This window comes from Oncorhynchus nerka, linkage group LG9b (genome assembly GCF_034236695.1).
Source record: "Oncorhynchus nerka isolate Pitt River linkage group LG9b, Oner_Uvic_2.0, whole genome shotgun sequence".
NCBI lineage: Eukaryota > Metazoa > Chordata > Actinopteri > Salmoniformes > Salmonidae > Oncorhynchus > Oncorhynchus nerka.
In genome coordinates this window covers 41,493,417-41,512,856 of record NC_088424.1, presented here as the reverse complement: position 1 = coordinate 41,512,856, position 19,440 = coordinate 41,493,417, and the positions used below count along the sequence as shown (strand labels likewise).

At 44.4% G+C, this 19,440-nt stretch overlaps 1 protein-coding gene across 4 annotated transcripts in view; it reads left to right on the top strand.

Annotated features, from left to right (window-relative positions):
• The window catches only part of LOC115117557 (supervillin-like), a 156,846-nt gene that overhangs the window by 102,154 nt on the left and 35,252 nt on the right, over positions 1-19,440 (top strand). For all 4 annotated transcript variants that reach the window (XM_065013711.1, XM_065013713.1, XM_065013710.1 and 1 more), the window contains 5 exons: positions 158-296; positions 15,077-15,227; positions 16,222-16,314; positions 16,560-16,646; positions 16,846-17,023. In XM_065013711.1, the coding sequence (XP_064869783.1) occupies positions 158-296; positions 15,077-15,227; positions 16,222-16,314; positions 16,560-16,646; positions 16,846-17,023 (648 nt within the window). The remainder of the gene's footprint in view (positions 1-157; positions 297-15,076; positions 15,228-16,221; positions 16,315-16,559; positions 16,647-16,845; positions 17,024-19,440) is intronic.

The following is a 19,440-nucleotide window of genomic DNA, read 5'->3' as shown; positions in this document are numbered from 1 at the left end:
TGAGGCAGTGTTGAATGAGTTTCTGTGTCCTTGTGAAATATGTTTCTGTCTCTTGTAGCTTTTGAGGTGAAGGGGATTTATTTCTGGCCACTGCGTTTTCCTGACATGAGACTAGCCTCTCTTGTTCTCTCTCGCTCTCTCTCCAAATGTCTCCCAGGCTGGCCCTGTTGAAGAAGAGTGGTGACGAGGACTGGAGGAACAGGATGAATAAGAAAAAGGAAGTGGTGAAGGTTTCTGTGACTGAGAGACACTCCACAGTACACGGATGGGAGGCAGCACAGACCTACAAGAAGAAGGTGAGACTTCACATTATCTAACAGCGATGCGAGGCCACTGGGGCGGCGCCAGGCCACTGGGGCGGCGCCAGGCCACTGGGGCGGCGCGAGGCTATTCCCTATATAGTGCACTACTTTTGACCAGAGTTTGACCACAGCTCTATGGACCCAGGTCAAAAGATTGCACTATATTGGGAATAGGGTGCCATTTGATGCCAGTGCCTGGGTCAGAACAGCCCTGCATGGAGCATATGGTGCTAGTCTCCCTGTGGAGGGGAGGCGGTGTATCAAATCAAATTTATTTATATAGCCCTTCGTACATCAGCTGATATCTCAAAGTGCTGTACAGAAACCCAGCCTAAAACCCCAAACAGCAAGCAATGCAGGTGTAGAAGCATGGTGGCTAGGATAAACTCCCTAGAAAGGCCAGAACTTAAGAAGAAACCTAGAGAGGAACCAGGCTATGTGGGGTGGTCAGTCCTCTTCTGGCTGTGCCGGGTGGAGATTATAACAGAACATGGCCAAGATGTTCAAATGTTCATAAATGACCAGCATGGTTGAATAATAATAAAGCAGAACAGTTGAAACTGGAGCAGCAGCACAGTCAGGTGGACTGGGGACAGCAAGGAGTCATCATGTCAGGTAGTCCTGGGGCACGGTCCTAGGGCTCAGGTCCTCCGAGAGAGAGAAAGAAAGAGAGAATTAGAGAGAGCATATGTGGGGTGGCCAGTCCTCTTCTGGCTGTGCCGGGTGGAGATTATAACAGAACATGGCCAAGATGTTCAAATGTTCATAAATGACCAGCATGGTCAAATAATAGTAAGGTAGAACAGTTGAAACTGGAGCAGCAGCATGGCCAGGTGGACTGGGGACAGCAAGGAGTCATCATGTCAGGTAGTCCTGGGGCATGGTCCTAGGGCTCAGGTCCTCCGAGAGAGAGAAAGAAAGAGAGAAGGAGAAAATTAGAGAACGCACACTTAGATTCACACAGGACAGCGAATAGGACAGGAGAAGTACTCCAGATATAACAAACTGACCCTAGCCCCCCGACACATAAACTACTGCAGCATAAATACTGGAGGCTGAGACAGGAGGGGTCAGGAGACACTGTGGCCCCATCCGAGGACACCCCCGGACAGGGCCAAACAGGAAGGATATAACCCCACCCACTTTGCCAAAGCACAGCCCCCACACCACTAGAGGGATAACTTCAACCACCAACTTACCATCCTGAGACAAGGCTGAGTATAGCCCACAAAGATCTCCGCCACGGCACAACCCAAGGGGGGGGCGCCAACCCAGACAGGATGACCACAACAATGAATCAACCCACTCAGGTGACGCACCCCCTCCAGGGACGGCATGAGAGAGCCCCAGTAAGCCAGTGACTCAGCCCCTGTAATAGGGTTAGAGGCAGAGAATCCCAGTGGAAAGAGGGGAACCGGCCAGGCAGAGACAGCAAGGGCGGTTCGTTGCTCCAGAGCCTTTCCGTTCACCTTCCCACTCCTGGGCCAGACTACACTCAATCATATGACCCACTGAAGAGATGAGTCTTCAGTAAAGACTTAAAGGTTGAGACCGAGTTTGCGTCTCAGACATGGGTAGGCAGACCGTTCCATAAAAATGGAGCTCTATAGGAGAAAGCCCTGCCTCCAGCTGTTTGCTTAGAAATTCTAGGGACAATTAGGAGGCCTGCGTCTAGTGACCGTAGCGTATGTGTAGGTATGTACGGAGGGACCAAATCAGAGAGATAGGTAGGAGCAAGCCCATGTAGGTTAGCAGTAAAACCTTGAAATCAGCCCTTGCTTTGACAGGAAGCCAGTGTAGAGAGGCTAGCACTGGAGTAATATAAAAAATGTTGGTTCTATTCAGGATTCTAGCAGCCGTATTTAGCACTAACTGAAGTTTATTTAGTGCTTTATCCGGGTAGCCGGAAAGTAGAGCATTGCAGTAGTCTAACCTAAAAGTGACAAAAGCATGGATTAATTTTTTTTTTTTTTTTGCATCAGTTTTGGACAGAAAGTTTCTGATTTTTGCAATGTTATGTAGATGGAAAAAAGCTGTCCTCGAAATGGTCTTGATATGTTCTTCAAAAGAGAGATCAGGGTCCAGAGTAACGCCGAGGTCCTTCACAGTTTTATTTGAGACGACTGTACAACCATTAAGATTAATTGTCAGATTCAACAGAAGATCTCTTTGTTTCTTGGGACCTAGAACAAGCATCTCTGTTTTGTCCGAGTTTAATAGTAGAAAGTTTGCAGGCATCCACTTCCTTATGTCTGAAACACATGCTTCTAGCGAGGGCAATTTTGGGGCTTCACCATGTTTCATTGAAATGTACAGCTGTGTGTCATCCGCATAGCAGTGAAAGTTAACATTATGTTTTCGAATAACATCCCCAAGAGGTAAAATATATAGTGAAAACAATAGTGGTCCTAAAACGGAACCTTGAGGAACACCGAAATTTACAGTTGATTTGTCAGAGGACAAACCATTCACAGAGACAAACTGATATCCTTCCGACAGATAAGCTCTAAACCAGGCCAGAACATGTCCGTGTAGACCAATTTGGGTTTCCAATCTCTCCAAAAGAATGTGGTGATCGATGGTATCAAAAGCAGCACTAAGGTCTAGGAGCACGAGGACAGATGCAGAGCCTCGGTCCGATGCCATTAAAATGTAATTTACCACCTTCACAAGTGCAGTCTCAGTGCTATGATGGGGTCTAAAACCAGACTGAAGCATTTCGTATACATTGTTTGTCTTCAGGAAGGCAGTGAGTTGCTGCGCAACAGCCTTCTCTAAAATTTTTGAGAGGAATGGAAGATTCGATATAGGCCGATAGTTTTTGATATTTTCTGGGTCAAGGTTTGGCTTTTTCAAGAGAGGCTTTATTACTGCCACTTTTAGTGAGTGTAGTACACATCCGGTGGATAGAGAGCTGTTTATTATGTTCAACATAGGAGGGCCAAGCACAGGAAGCAGCTCTTTCAGTAGTTTAGTTGGAATAGGGTCCAGTATGCAGCTTGAAGGTTTAGAGGCCAAGAGTCAAGAGATATAGTACTAAAACACTTGAGCGTCTCTCTTGATCCTAGGTCCTGGCAGAGTTGTGCAGACTCAGGACAACTGAGGTTTGGAGGAATACGCAGGTTTAAAGAGGAGTCCGTAATTTGCTTTCTAATAATCATAATCTTTTCCTCAAAGAAGTTCATGAATTTATCACTGCTAGAGTGAAAGTCATCCTCTCTTGGGGAATGCTGCTTTTTAGTTAGCTTTGCGACAGTATCAAAAAGGAATTTCGGATTGTTCTTATTTTCCTCAATTAAGTTAGAAAAATAGGATGATCGAGCAGCAGTAAGGGCTCTTCGGTACTGTACGGTACCGTCTTTCCAAGTTAGTCGGAAGACTTCCAGTTTGGTGTGGCGCCATTTCCGTTCCAATTTTCTGGAAGCTTGCTTCAGAGCTCGGGTATTTTCTGTGTACCAGGGAGCTAGTTTCTTATGAGAAATGTTTTTAGTTTTTAGGGGTGCAACTGCATCTAGGGTATTGCGCAAGGTTAAATTGAGATCCTCAGTTAGGTGGTTAACTGATTTTTGTCCTCTGGCGTCCTTGGGTAGGCAGAGGGAGTCTGGAAGGGCATCAAGGAATCTTTGTGTTGTCTGTGAATTTATAGCACGACTTTTGATGTTCCTTGGTTGGGGTCTGAGCAGAGTATTTGTTGCAATTGCAAACGTAATAAAATGGTGGTCCGATAGTCCAGGATTATGGGGAAAAACATTAAGATCCACAACATTTATTCCATGGGACAAAACTAGGTCCAGCGTATGACTGTGACAGTGAGTGGGTCCAGAGACATGTTGGACAAAACCCACTGAGTCGATGATGGCTCCGAAAGCCTTTTGGAGTGGGTCTGTGGATTTTTCCATGTGAATATTAAAGTCACCAAAGATTAGAATATCATCTGCTATGACTACAAGGTCCGATAGGAATTCAGGGAACTCGGTGAGAAACGCTGTATATGGCCCAGGAGGCCTGTAAACAGTAGCTATAAAACGTGATTGAGTAGGCTGCATAGATTTCATGACTAGAAGCTCAAAAGATGAAAACGTCTTTTTTTTTTTTTTGTAAATTGAAATTTGCTATCGTAAATGCTAGCAACACCTCCGCCTTTGCGGGATGCACGGGGGATATGGTCACTAGTGTAGCCAGGAGGTGAGGCCTCATTTAAAACAGTAAATTCATCAGGCTTAAGCCATGTTTCAGTCAGGCCAATCACATCAAGATTATGATCAGTGATTAGTTCATTGACTATAATTGCCTTTGAAGTAAGGGATCTAACATTAAAGTAGCCCTATTTTGAGATGTGAGGTATCATGATCTCTTTCAGTAATGACAGGAATGGAGGTGGTCTTTATCCTAGTGAGATTGCTAAGGCGAACACCGCCATGTTTAGTTTTGCCCAACCTAGGTCGAGGCACAGACACGGTCTCAATGGTGATAGCTGAGCTGACTACACTGACTGTGCTAGTGGCAGACTCCACTATGCTGGCAGGCTGGCTAACCGCCTGCTGCCTGGCCTGCACCCTATTTCATTGTGGAGCTAGAGGAGTTAGAGCCCTGTCTATGTTGGTAGATAAGATGAGAGCACCCCTCCAGCTAGGATGGAGTCCATCACTCCTCAGCAGGTCAGGCTTGGTCCTGTTTGTGGGTGAGTCCCAGAAAGAGGGCCAATTATCAACAAATTCTATCTTTTGGGAGGGGCAGAAAACAGTTTTCAACCAGCGATTGAGTTGTGAGACTCTGCTGTAGAGCTCATCACTCCCCCTAACTGGGAGGGGGCCAGAGACAATTACTCGATGCCGACACATCTTTCTAGCTGATTTACACGCAGAAGCTATGTTGCCCTTGGTGATCTCTGACTGTTTCATCCTAACATCGTTGGTGCCGACGTGGATAACAATATCTCTATACTCTCTACACTCGCCAGTTTTAGCTTTAGCCAGCACCATCTTCAGATTAGCCTTAACGTCGGTAGCCCTGCCCCCGGGTAAACAGTGTTTGATCGCTGGATGATTCGTTTTAAGTCTAATACTGCGGGTAATGGAGTCGCCAATGACTAGAGTTTTCAATTTGTCAGAGCTAATGGTGGGAAGCTTCGGCGTCTCAGACCCCGTAACGGGAGGAGTAGAGACCAGAGAAGACTCTGCCTCTGACTCCGACCCGCACTTAATGGGGAAAACCGGTTGAAAGTTTCTGTCGGCTGAATGAGCGACACCGGTTGAGCGTTCCTACAGCATTTCCTTCCAGAAACCGTGAGAAAATTGTCTGGCTGCGGGGACTGTGCCAGGGGATTTATACTACTATCTGTACTTACTGGTGGCACAGACGCTGTTTCATCCTTTCCTACACTGAAATTACCCGTGCCTAACGATTGCGTCTGAAGCTGGGCTTGTAGCACAGCTATCCTCGCCGTAAGGCGAGTACAGCGGCTGCAATTAGAAGGCATCATGTTAATGTTACAACTTAGCTTCGGCTGTTGGAGGTCCTGACGAATCGTGTCCAGATAAAGCGTCCGGATTGAAAAAGTTGAGGAAAAAATAAATAAATATATGAACGGTAATTAAAAAGTGAAAACCGTAAAGTTGTCAGGTAGCAAAATAGGTTGGCAACAAAACGCACAGCAACTCGAAAACAAGCCTGCAAGTTGTGTGTATGGTGCCAGTCTCCCTGGGGAGGGGAGGCGGGGTATGGTGCCAGTCTCCCTGGGGAGGGGAGGCGGGGTATGGTGCCAGTCTCCCTGGGGAGGGGAGGCGGGGTATGGTGCCAGTCTCCCTGGGGAGGGGAGGCGGGGGTATGGTGCCAGTCTCCCTGGGGAGGGGAGGCGGGGTATGGTGCCAGTCTCCCTGGGGAGGGGAGGCGGGGTATGGTGCCAGTCTCCCTGGGGAGGGGAGGCGGGGTATGGTGCCAGTCTCCCTGGGGAGGGGAGGCGGGGTATGGTGCTAGTCTCCCTGGGGAGGGGGGGGGGTATGGTGCCAGTCTCCCTGGGGAGGGGAGGCGGGGTATGGTGCCAGTCTCCCTCCCTGGGGAGGGGAGGGGGTATGGTGCCAGTCTCCTGGGGAGGGGAGGCGGGGTATGGTGCCAGTCTCCCTGGGGAGGGGAGGCGGGGTATGGTGCCAGTCTCCTGGGGAGGGGAGGCGGGGTATGGTGCCAGTCTCCCTGGGGAGGGAGGCGGGGTATGGTGCCAGTCTCCTGGGGAGGGGAGGCGGGGTATGGTGCCAGTCTCCCTGGGGAGGGGAGGCGGGGTATGGTGCTAGTCTCCCTGGGGAGGGGGGGGGGTATGGTGCCAGTCTCCCTGGGGAGGGGAGGCGGGGTATGGTGCCAGTCTCCCCTCCCTGGGGAGGGGAGGGGGGGTATGGTGCCAGTCTCCCTGGGGAGGGGAGGCGGGGTATGGTGCCAGTCTCCCTGGGGAATTATCAGTCTGGGGTCTTTGGAGAAATCCCTTGTCTATTTCAGACCATGATGAGATCCAGTCTAAATGTCACACTGCTGGAAGATTGAGTTTCTCTTGAACTAGCACTAGTGCTTCACCAAGAGCTTGTTTTACAATATGTGTTGCTACAGAATCGCATGTGATTATATCTATTTAATGTACAGTATTATATTGAATAACGCGAAGGTCTCGTTTAACTGACCATTAATCCTTTGATTTAAAGGGGCAATCCTCAGTTGAAACAATAACGTGTTACCCCCTCACTGTTTTGGTAAAAAAAGGATGGGGCTGGAGAAAAGTAACCACATTCAAATTCATATATGGACTCTGTTGTGTTTCCCATGTCTTCAGGAGGAAAGGATGGTTATTGATGGGTTTGCTGCTGTCACTGTGTCTGAACAGCTGTGGGTAAGATCTGACGAAGGTGCTGTGCCAAGGCCCATGTGCCAACGGTGGTCCACTGAGCTCTGTGTGAAACCTGCTGCTTCTTTCATTCCACTGAGCTCTGTGTGAAACCTGCTACTTCTTTCATTCCACTGAGCTCTGTGTGAAACCTGCTACTTCTTTCATTCCACTGAGCTCTGTGTGAAACCTGCTACTTCTTTCATTCCACTGAGCTCTGTGTGAAACCTGCTACTTCTTTCATTCCACTGAGCTCTGTGTGAAACCTGCTACTTCTTTCATTCCACTGAGCTCTGTGTGAAACCTGCTACTTCTTTCATTCCACTGAGCTCTGTGTGAAACCTGCTACTTCTTTCATTCCACTGAGCTCTGTGTGAAACCTGCTACTTCTTTCATTCCACTGAGCTCTGTGTGAAACCTGCTACTTCTTTCATTCCACTGAGCTCTGTGTGAAACCTGCTACTTCTTTCATTCCACTGAGCTCTGTGTGAAACCTGCTACTTCTTTCATTCTCATGTGTTCTGTTGTTCACTGCCGTTCAGTGTTGCTGTGGTCGAGGGTTGCAACATTTCGATAATTTTCCCAAAATTTTTCAGGTTTTCCAGAAATCCCGGTTGGAGGATTCCCGGATGTAATGTTTATTCCCTCTCGATTCTGGGAATATTCCAACCGCGATATCTAGGAAACATTTGGTGGGAAATGAAAGTAAACGTACAACCCTAGTTCTGTTTACTGCTGTTCAGTGTTGCTTTTGGTCTGACGCTAACCTATTGTACCTCTGGTGGTTTGGAATGCTGCTGAGGAACACATTGGCTTGCACTTTTGCTTGATTTGAAGTCCGTATAGCTACGTTATTGTGTTTAGAGATAAGATGTGATGCTGCCAGTCACTGGCTTTTTACTCTGCTCAAAATGGTTGCTTTTTGTACCGTACACTGGTGACGGAGAAACGTGATTCATCAAAATGGTTGCTTTTTGTACCGCACACTGGTGACAGAGAAACGTGATTCATCAAAATGGTTGCTTTTTGTACCGTACACTGGTGACGGAGAAACGTGATTCATCAAAATGGTTGCTTTTTGTACCGCACACTGGTGACAGAGAAACGTGATTCATCAAAATGGTTGCTTTTTGTACCGCACACTGGTGACAGAGAAACGTGATTCATCAAAATGGTTGCTTTTTGTACCGCACACTGGTGACAGAGAAACGTGATTCATCAAAAGCAAAGAATTACTGTAAGCCAGTAGTGACTGAACAAAATGGTAACCACCGACTTGTCTAGGGACCTGTTTTATGTGCCGAATTGAATGGCATTGGATACAGCAGCGTTAACGATTGTCCAGTTAACGATTACTTCGCATTCAAGCACCTCTGGAAATGTTCATGATTAAACATTTAACACTTCCATGCCAGTGGTGGCTGATGCCAGAGGCTCATAATAATGGCAGAAACCGAATGACTGGAATGGTTCCCATGAGTTTGATACTGCTCCATTCCAGACATTACAATAAACGGTCCTCCCCTCACCAGCCTCCACTGTTGCATGCCGTTGCATTTCATGTGAGTGGCTCAGGTGATGCTGTAGATGTTGTCTCCCTCTTTAAAGGGGAAAAGACATTGTGAACCAGTTAAAGATTTGACTGGGGAACCGTCCCTCAGTCTGCTTCAGCCCTGGACCCCCCATCATGACTTCAGACTTGATTTATCCAAAATAATCTCTGTGAGTTGTCTTCCATCAGTGTGTTCTCTCTGCTCCTGGTCTCAGTCACAACTTGTGAATGATCATTTCTGGTTGTGAATGTTATGGTAACTCTCCTCTAGCCTGGCTACCTAAACTCCTTGCTCCAGCCAAACGCTACGCCACGGATGTTAGTTTCTTCTCCGTAACGGTCTGGATCTGAGTACCTCCCCGGCGATTTCTAGAATGGAAATCCATTCTAGACCATCTGATTGGTGCCAGAAACTGATGGGTTGAGCCAGAACACACGTGGGTAAAGTGGCATTTGAAAATTCGTCATTCTCTTTGATACTCTGATTGGTTGGAGATGATCCAATCGCTGATTACTTTGTTTTGTACAACACTCGTCATTTGATATCACCACAAACTACTTCATTGATGGCAGTTTCAGACTGAATCATGTAGCGAACGATAGAGCAACGGAGGAATTCTGTTTGAGTCATCATCTCCTTGGCATCCTTTCACTATCATTCCTCTGTATCTCTGCCTGACTGTCATTTTCTTCCTTATCAAATCAAATTTATTTTTCACATACACATGGTTAGCAGATGTTAATGCGAGTGTAGCAAAATGCTTGTGCTTCTAGTTCCGACAATGCAGTAATAACCAACGAGTAATCTAACCTAACAATTCAAAAACTACTACCTTATACACACAAGTGTAAAGGGATAAAGAATATGTACATAAAGATATATGAATGAGTGATGGTACAGAGCGGCATAAGCAAGATGCAGTAGATGGTATAGAGTACAGTATATACATATGAGATGAGTAATGTAGGGTATGTAAACATTATATTAAGTAGCATAGTTTAAAGTGGCTAGTGATACATGTATTAAATAAAGATGCAGTAGATGATATAGAGTACAGTATATACGTATACATATGAGATAAATAATGTAGGGTATGTAAGCATTATATTAAGTAGCATTGTTTAAAGTGGCTAGTGATATATTTTACATCAATTCCCATTATTAAAGTGGCTGGAGTTGAGTCAGTGTCAGTGTGTTGGCAGCAGCCACTCAATGTTAGTGGTGGCTGTTTAACAGTCTGATGGCCTTGAGATAGAACTTATTTTCCCTGTCAGTGGTGGCTGGAGGACGAGCTCATAGTAATGGTTGGAATGGAATGAAAACCATATGTTTGATACATTCCATTCCAGCCATTACTATTGGTATGAGCCTGTCCTCTAATTTAAAGTGACAACAAACACCATTGATCGACATCTCTTCTTCTCTTATGCACTTATCCAATCACCTCTGTCCTTGGGAACCTGTCTTATCCAATCACCTCTGTCCTTGGGAACTCGTCTTATCCAATCGCCTCTGTCCTTAGGAACCGGTCTTTTCCTCCACATATTCTCCTCCCATCTCTCTTGGCCATAAGTGCCAAGTTATTGACCCTCGCAGTCAGGTAAGAACATGCACCTGACCTGCCATGCATGTTTCACTGTTCTGCCTGGTACTCGTGGGCTGTGTCTTAAATGGCACCCTATTCCCTATGTAGTGCACTACCTTTGTCAAGGGTCCCGGTCTAAAGTAGTGCACTATAAAGTGAATAGGGTACCATTTAGAAAGCAAAATGTGGTCTTTCATTATCCCGTCATGCCTGTCACTGATACGGACTGGTTATACGTGTGTCTTGTAAACACATGATCACCTCTTGAACACCTCCCCCTATTCCTACTCATCCTATTCCTCGATCACCTCTTTCTGCCCTACCCCTTGGTTTTAGTGTGAATGAGAAGTATTGGTCAAAATGAATACTTATTCTACAAAGACAAATCTACTCTACTGTGTTGCTTTCATTTCCAATGTTTTTTTTGTGGTTTTGATCAAGTGGAACAGGCCATTTGGGAGACTACAACAGTAGCCTGTTACAGATGGTCCTTGCTGTACAGCATCTGAACCTAATGTGTGTCGGGGTGTGTTCAGAGGATGGGACGGGAAATAATGTGTGTACTGTAATAGGATCTCACAGTAAGAGACTGTTATCACAGTATATGTAAAAGTATTTGTAACAGTGTGTGTGTGACAGTGTGTAATAGTATTTGTAACAGTGTGTGTAATAGTATTTGTAACAGTGTGTGTAATAGTATTTGTAACAGTGTGTGTAATAGTATTTGTAACAGTATTTGTAATAATAGTATTTGTAACATATGTAACAGTATTTGTAATAATAGTATTTGTAACAGTGTGTATAACAGTATACAGAACCAGTCAAAAGTTTGGACACCTACTCATTCAAAGGTTTTCATTTATTTATTTTACTATTTTCTCCATTGTAGAATAATAGTGAAGACATCAAAACTATGAAATAACACATGTAGTAACCAAAAGTGTTAAACAAATCAAAATATATTTTATATTTGAGGAGCCACACTTTGCCTTGATGCTTTGCACACTCTTGGCATTCTCTCAACCAGCTTCATGAGATAGTCATCTGGAATGCATTTTAATTAACATGTGTGCCTTGTTAATTTGTGTAATTTCTTTCCTTCTTAATACGTTTGAGCCAATCAGTTGTGTTGTGACAAAGTAGGTGACAAAGTAGGGGTGGTACACAGAAGCCTTATTTAGTAAAAGACCAAGTCCATATTATGACATGAACAGTTCAAATAAGCAAAGAAAAACAACAGCCCATCATTACTTTAAGACATGAAGGTCAGTCAATCCGGAAAATTTCAAGAACTTTGAAAGTTTCTTCAAGTGCACTTGCAAAAACCATCAAGCGCTATGATGAAACTGGCTCTCATGAGGACCGCCACAGGAAAGGAATAACCAAAGTTACCTCTGCTGCAGAGGATAAGTTCATTAGAGTTAACTGCACCTCAGATTTCAGCCCAAATAAAGGCTTCAGAGTTCAAGTAACAGATACATCTCAACAACAATTGTTCAGAGGAGCCTGCGTGAATCCGGCCTTCATGGTCGAATTTCTGCAAAGAAACCATTACTGAAGGACATCAATAAGAAGGACTTGCTTGGGCCAAGAAACACGAACAATGGGCAATGGAAACCTGGAAATCTGTCCTTTTGGTCTGGAGTCCAAATTTGAGATTTTTGGTTCCAACCGCCTTGTCTTTATGAGACGCAGAGTAGGTGAATGGATGATCTCTGCATGTGTGGTTCCCACCGTGAAGCATGGAGGTGGTGGTGTGGGGGTGCTTTACTGGTGACACTGTGTAGGATTTTTTTTTTTTCCATTCAAGGCACACTTAACCAGCATGGCTACCACAGCATTCTGCAGCGATACGCCATCCCATCTGGTTTGCCCTTTGTCCCACTATCATTTGTTTTTCAACAGCACAACACCCCTCCAGGCTGTATAAGGGCTATTTGGCCAAGAAGGAGAGTGATGGATTGCTGCATCAGATGACCTGGCCTCCACAATCACCCAACCTCAACCCAATTGAGATGGTTTGGGAGAGTTGGACTGCAGAGTGAAAAGCAGAAAAAAAGTGCTTAGCATATGTGGGAACTCCTTCAAATCTGTTGGAAAAGCCTTCCAGGTGATGCTGGTTGAGTGAATGCCAAGAGTGTGCAAAGCTGCCATCAAGGCAAACAAAGGTTGGCTACTTTGAAGAGTCTAAAATCTAAAATATATTTAGATTTGTTTAACACTTTTTTTGGTTATTTCATAGTTTTGATGTCTTCACTATTCTACAATGTAGAAAATAGTAAAAATGAAGAAAAACCCTTGAATGAGTAGGTGTGTCTAAACTTTTGACTGGTACACTGTTACATACGACAACTGTTACAGATTTACATAATGTGTCTTTGGCTATGCTGGATTAAGTGATATGACATGCTATTCTATTAAATAATTTCTCCGTAATTAATGTTACCTGATTGAGCTAATCATGTAAATGTAATTAACTAGTCGGGCACCACAAAATAATATTTATAGAGCTGTTATCTTCCGAATAAACTCTTAAAGACCTAGTAATATTTTACATCAATAGCAGTCAATATTAATCGTCACCTTAATTCAGTCTCATCTGAAAACCCTGGCTAACAAGTTGAATCAGCAATGCAAAATTGGGTTTAATGATTTATTTACTAAATACCTAACTAATCACACAGAATTACATATACACAGAATGAATTATACCTTGATTACAAATTACGTCATAAAGGAAAACGTCCCTAGCGGGTGGAACAGATATGACAGACAGCTGGTTACACAAAAGAAAAGGGGCTGGGTTTGAATGAAAGAGCGGGAAGACTGAGGAACAAAGGGCAAAGCTGTGCTATAGTAAATACAGTATTTAATGCATTCTAAATTACCGCCCATTTGGAAAAGGGAAATGCAATAAATATTTACTCTGAGCTGCACTTCAGTAGGTTGGTGGTAGATGGAAGGCTGTGTTGCCCAACCAAGTCCTTTGTCCCTTGAAGAATGTCTCTGCTGGTAAATTGAATACTTTGTAGTAACATCGTTGTGTGGTAGACGGGATACTCTGTCTGTTCCTTCCTAACCCTCGTTTGCAGCGGCTGTTGCTAACTCAACGGCTAGGAGGTATCACTTCTGTAGTGAATAAGAGTTCGACGTTCATACCATTCTCAACCAAAGCTCACGCTGATGTTGGCTTCGTTCTGTAGTTATTATCTGAACCATTCCGACATCGGACCGTCGTCCTCACGTCCTTGGAACAGGAGGTTATATTGTCGTCAAGGGCTTATATAGGAAGGGATAGGAGGGCGTGTTTGAAAAGTTTTATAGCCCATGTCCCTTCACAGGGGCGGCCACTGATTGAGCAGAGCCCTACCTTATGAAAACCCAAATCTCACATTTTAGAAGCTAAAATCACATTTCATCCCATCACGAATAATTTCATATTCAAACATTTAAATTGAACAACAATTCCATGTGAATCTGATGTGTAGACTTTCCACTGTAGAGTTTGTCATCTTATCATTGATGAGAATGTCTCAGATGACAACCGAACTGACATCATATTCATTAAGTACCACCGCATTTGTTCCTATCCCCAGACCAACGTCATGACACAGTATATGTAACAGGATGTGTAATTCTGTAACAGGATAGATAACTTTTTTTTATATTCAGTTAAGAACAAATTCTTACTTTCAATGACTGCCTAGGAACAGTGGGTTAACTGCCTGTTCAGGGGCAGAACGGCAGATTTTGTACCTTGTCAGCTCGGGGATTTGAACTTGCAACCTTTCGGTTACTAGTCCAATGCTCTAACCGTTAGGCTACCCTGCCGCCATCCTGTAACAGGATGTGTAACAATATACTTAACAGTGTACGTAACAGTATATGTGTAACAGGAAATGTGTAAAACTGTGTGTACCAGAAAATGTGTAACAGTGTACACTACCGTTCGAAGGTTTGGGGTCATTTAGCTTTTCTTTCAAGAACAAGGACATTTCTTTTTTTTTGTCCATTTAAAATAACATCAAGTTGATCAGAAATACCGTGTAGACATTTAATGTTGTAAATGACTATTGTAGCTGGAAACGGCAGATTTTTAATGGAATATTTACATAGGCGTGCAGAGGCCCATTATCAGCAACCATCACTCCTGTGTTCCAATGGCACGTTGTTAGCTAATCCAAGTTTCTAATTTTAAAAGGCTAATTGATCATTAGAAAACCCTGTTGCAATTAGTTTAGCACAGCTGAAGTGCTGATTTAAAGAAGCAATAAAACTGACCTTCTTTACTAGTTGAGTATCTGGAGCATCAGCATTTGTGCGTTCGATTACGGGCTCAAAATGGCCAGAAACAAAGAACTTCTGATACTCATCATTCTGAGAAATCAAGGCTATTCCATGTGCGAAATTGCCAAGAAACTGAAGATCTCGTACAACGCTGTGTACTACTCCATTCACAGAACAGCGCAAACTGGCCCTAACCAGAATAGAAAGAGTGGGAGGCCCCGGTGCACAACTGGGCAAGAGGACAAGTACATTAGTGTCTAGTTTGAGAAACAGACGCCTCACAAGTCCTCAACTGGCAGCTTCATTAAATAGTACCCGCAAAACACCCGTCTCAATGTCAACAGTGAAGTGGCAACTCTGAGATGCTGGCCTTCTAGGCAGAGTTGCAAAGAAAAAGCCATATCTCAGACTGGAAAACAAGGACATTTCTAAGTGACCCCAAACGGTAGTGTATGTAACTGTGTATATAACTGTGTGTGTTCAGAGGATGGGAAAGGAGATGGAGATCCAGGCTCAGATGTCCATAGAGGAGAGGAAGCAGATCTCTTCAAGGGACGAGGCCTGGGAGTCGACAGGAAAGGGCGTGGCCAACAATTCTACCCAGTACACTGTGACTGAACACATGGTCAAGAAAGGTTAGAACACGGATGGTCCATTTGTCTGATCATTTACTGTCCACTCACTTTATTTATTTTATTATTTATCCTTTTTTTTCTCCACAACTTTGTGGTTTCCAATTGGTATTTGCAGTCTAGCCTCATCGCTGCAACTCTCGTATGGACTCGGGAGAGGCGAAGGTCGAGAGCCGTACGTCCTCCGAAACACAACCCAGCCAAGCTGCGCTACTTCTTGACACAACGCCCGCTTAACCCGGAAGCCAGCCGCACCAATGTGTCGGAGGAAGTGTTGTACACCTGACGACCGTGTCAGCGTGCATTGTGCCCGTGTCAGCGTGCATTGTGCCAATTGTGCGCCGCCCCATGGGTCTCCCGGTCACGGCCGGCTGCGACAGAACCTGGACTTGAACCTAGAATCTCTAGTGGCACAGCTGGCACTGCGATGTCATGCCTTAGAACACTGCACCACTCGGGAGGCCTTATGTATTTGATGAGAATGTTGACTGGTTGACCCTGTGAGCTTGGGGGGGGGGGTGGTTCTCTAATTTCATTAGCAAATAATAACTGGTGAATTTGTTGACCTCTGAATGTATGATTTGAATTGGCTTACTAGTTATTGAAGCATATTATAAACTGGGGGGTTTGAGCCCTGAATGCTGATTGGCTGACAGCCATGGTATATCAGACCGTATACCATGGGTATGACAAAATATTTATTTTTGACTGCTCTAATTACGTTGGAAAATATATCACAGCTAACATTGATCTATTTAATCAATAAGGCACGAGGGGGTGTGGTATATGGTCAATATACCACAGCTAAGGTCTGTATCCAGGCTCTCCTCTTTGCATCGTGCATAAGAACAGCCCTTAGCCATGGTATATTGGCACTATACCACACCCCCTGGTGCCGTACTGCTTGAACATATCACTGTTAGCTGTGTGGTGTTAAAAGAAGGCTACCCAGTTAGGTTATTCTGTCCTCTCAGTTTGTGTGTGTTTGTGTTTGCAGGTCTGACAGCCTCTTCCTCAGCCATCAGCCCTATCCTGTCTCCCGTCTCCACCAAACTCAAGAGCAGTGTGACTGGGTACAAACCTCAGGAGGGTCAGTCATACAGTCCACAAAGGATGCAATGTAGACTTGCAAAATTCCCAGGTTTTCCAGAAATCTTGGTTGGAGGATTCATGGATTTCCTGCATTTTCCATCCTGACTCAAGGAATCTTCCAACCGAGATTTTGGGAAAGTGACCAGAACTTTGCATCCCTAATCACATTCATTTGAAACGTACAATCACAACATGACCTCACTGTATCTATCATGAATTCAACTCTGTTGTCTAATCCACCAGAAATCGAAGCCAGACCAGAGATTAACTTGGAGTCGGATAAAAAGCTGGATAAATTGGAGACCTTTTTGGGACGTCTGAACAGTAGAGGTTGGTGCTGACATTTTTCAGCTGTCTTTACCCACGAGTTGCTAGCTTTTCAGTGGCGTCTCCGGCTAAGGGTTTTTCAAGAGTGTGTTTAGGAGACAATGAGATCAAATATGGAATACCAGCGTAGCTTGTGAGGAAGGAAGCTATACTGTTCCAGAAGTTTGTTCCAGTAGGAATTTGACCTTTGTGTTTCTGTCAGTGGCAGATTTTCAGGAGACTACTCTGACAGTGACCGAGAAGGCTGTGAAGGAGGTGATGAGGATGGACGATGAGATCTTCTCCAAGTTCTACAGTCACATGGCTGATTTCCCACGCATGCCCAGCAGGATCGAGATCGACGATGACTTTGATGCCATCTTTGGCACTCAGGCACCAAAGTATGCATAACGATTTCACCAAATAATGAAGTATTTGCAAAATTCTGGTTGGAATATTTCTGGAATCAGGAAAACCTTTGGTCAGAGATGACATATGACATTGGGTGTAGTTACATTGCATGGACTTTTACTACGTCTACATGCTCTCTGTCTCTCTCTCTGTCTCTCTCTCTCAGTTGAATTTATTGACATGGCAAGTTCATTATTACTTATAGTCAAAGAATACATATAGGACAACAACAACAAATATTTACAAAAAAAAAATGTGTATAAATATAAATGATGGGACCAACAGCAATAATACTAGTAGTAGTGGACATGGGATTACCATTAACAACAACTACAACAACAATATTAATGAGAACAACAATACATTAAAACAATGGTAGTAGATCAGTGTCAACATGACTGAGAAGACACATGACCTGGTAGTAGATCAGTGTCAACATGACTGAGAAGACACATGACCTGGTAGTAGACCAGTGTCAACATGACTGAGGAGACACATGACCTGGTAGTAGATCAGTGTCAACATGACTGAGAAGACACATGACCTGGTAGTAGATCAGTGTCAACATGACTGAGAAGACACATGACCTGGTAGTAGATCAGTGTCAACATGACTGAGAAGACACATGACCTGGTAGTAGACCAGTGTCAACATGACTGAGAAGACACATGACCTGGTAGTAGATCAGTGTCAACATGACTGAGAAGACACATGACATGGTATGAAAGACTAGACAAAACGAGATGTGAAATATTATCGACATTACATTGGCTGTCCCTCAGGTTGTGGCAGGAGGACACATATCTGGCTACCAAAACTGCACATTTTGGCTTTTCACCCAATACATTTTTCTTCATCTTTTATAGTTTCAAATTCTTTGTATTGAATTATAATTTTTGGAACAAAATTTTCTCTTAGGTCTGAGTATTTGTCAGTGTAATAGGAAATGCAGCTCTGTCTCTACCTGGAGCAGAATGAGCACAATCTGTCCTCTTTGGGCAGCCAGGTTTGTCTGTGATGACCAGTCTCTATAGCCAGACTGTCCTCTCTGAGTCTGTATATAGTCTGTGTTTTCCTCAGTTTTCTATCAGTCACAGTGGTCAGATAGTCTGCCACCATGTACTGTTTGTTTAGAGCCAAATAGCATTGAAGTTTACTTTGTGGTGTCTTTCCAATAGGTGATATAATTATATTTTTGTTTTGTGATGATTTGGTTGGGCCAGATTTTCTGAGTGCTGTCCTGAGGCTCTATGGGGTTGGTTTGGGTTAGTGAACTGAGCCTCAGAACCAGCTGGCTGAGGGGACTCTTCTCTTGTTTCATCTCTTGACATTGTAGAGCTGTGTGATGGAATGTTTTTGGGGTCACTTGTTTTTAGATGGTTGTAAAATTTGATGGCTCTTTTTTCTATTAGAATGAGGAGGGGGTATTGGCCCAATTCTGCTCTACTTGCTTTATTTTGAGTTTTTCTTTGCACTTGCAATACAGTCTTACGAAACTCTGCATGAAGTATTTCAATTGGACGTTTGTCCCATTTGGTAAATTCATTGTTAAGAGTGTGGACCCATACTTCACTGCCATATAGAGTAATTGGTTCTATAACCGATTGGAACATTTTGAGCCAGATTCTAATTGGAATTTCGATTTTAATGTTCCTTTTAATGGCATAGAATGCTCTTCTTGCTTTGTCTCAGCTCATTCACAGCCATGTGAAAGCTACCTGTGTTGCTGATATTTAGTCTGTGTAGTTTTTGGTGTGTTCTAATAGAACTGTGTCCAACTAGAATTTATATTTGTCATCCTGATTTCCAGACCTTTTTTGGAATATCATTATATTTGTTTTTTTAGGTTAACGGTCAGAGTCCAGGTCTGACAGGACCTGTGGTTAACGGTCAGAGCCCAGGTCTGACAGGACCTGTGGTTAACGGTCAGAGCCCAGGTCTGACAGGACCTGTGGTTAACGGTCAGAGCCCAGGTCTGACAGAACCTGTGGTTAACGGTCAGAGCCCAGGTCTGACAGAACCTGTGGTTAACGGTCAGAGCCCAGGTCTGACAGAACCTGTGGTTAACGGTCAGAGCCCAGGTCTGACAGAACGTGTGGTTAACGGTCAGAGCCCAGGTCTGACAGAACCTGTGGTTAACGGTCAGAGCCCAGGTCTGACAGAACCTGTGGTTAACGGTCAGAGCCCAGGTCTGACAGGACCTGTGGTTAACGGTCAGAGCCCAGGTCTGACAGGACCTGTGGTTAACGGTCAGAGCCCAGGTCTGACAGGACCTGTGGTTAACGGTCAGAGCCCAGGTCTGACAGGACCTGTGGTTAACGGTCAGAGCCCAGGTCTGACAGGACCTGTGGTTAACGGTCAGAGCCCAGGTCTGACAGGACCTGTGGTTAACGGTCAGAGCCCAGGT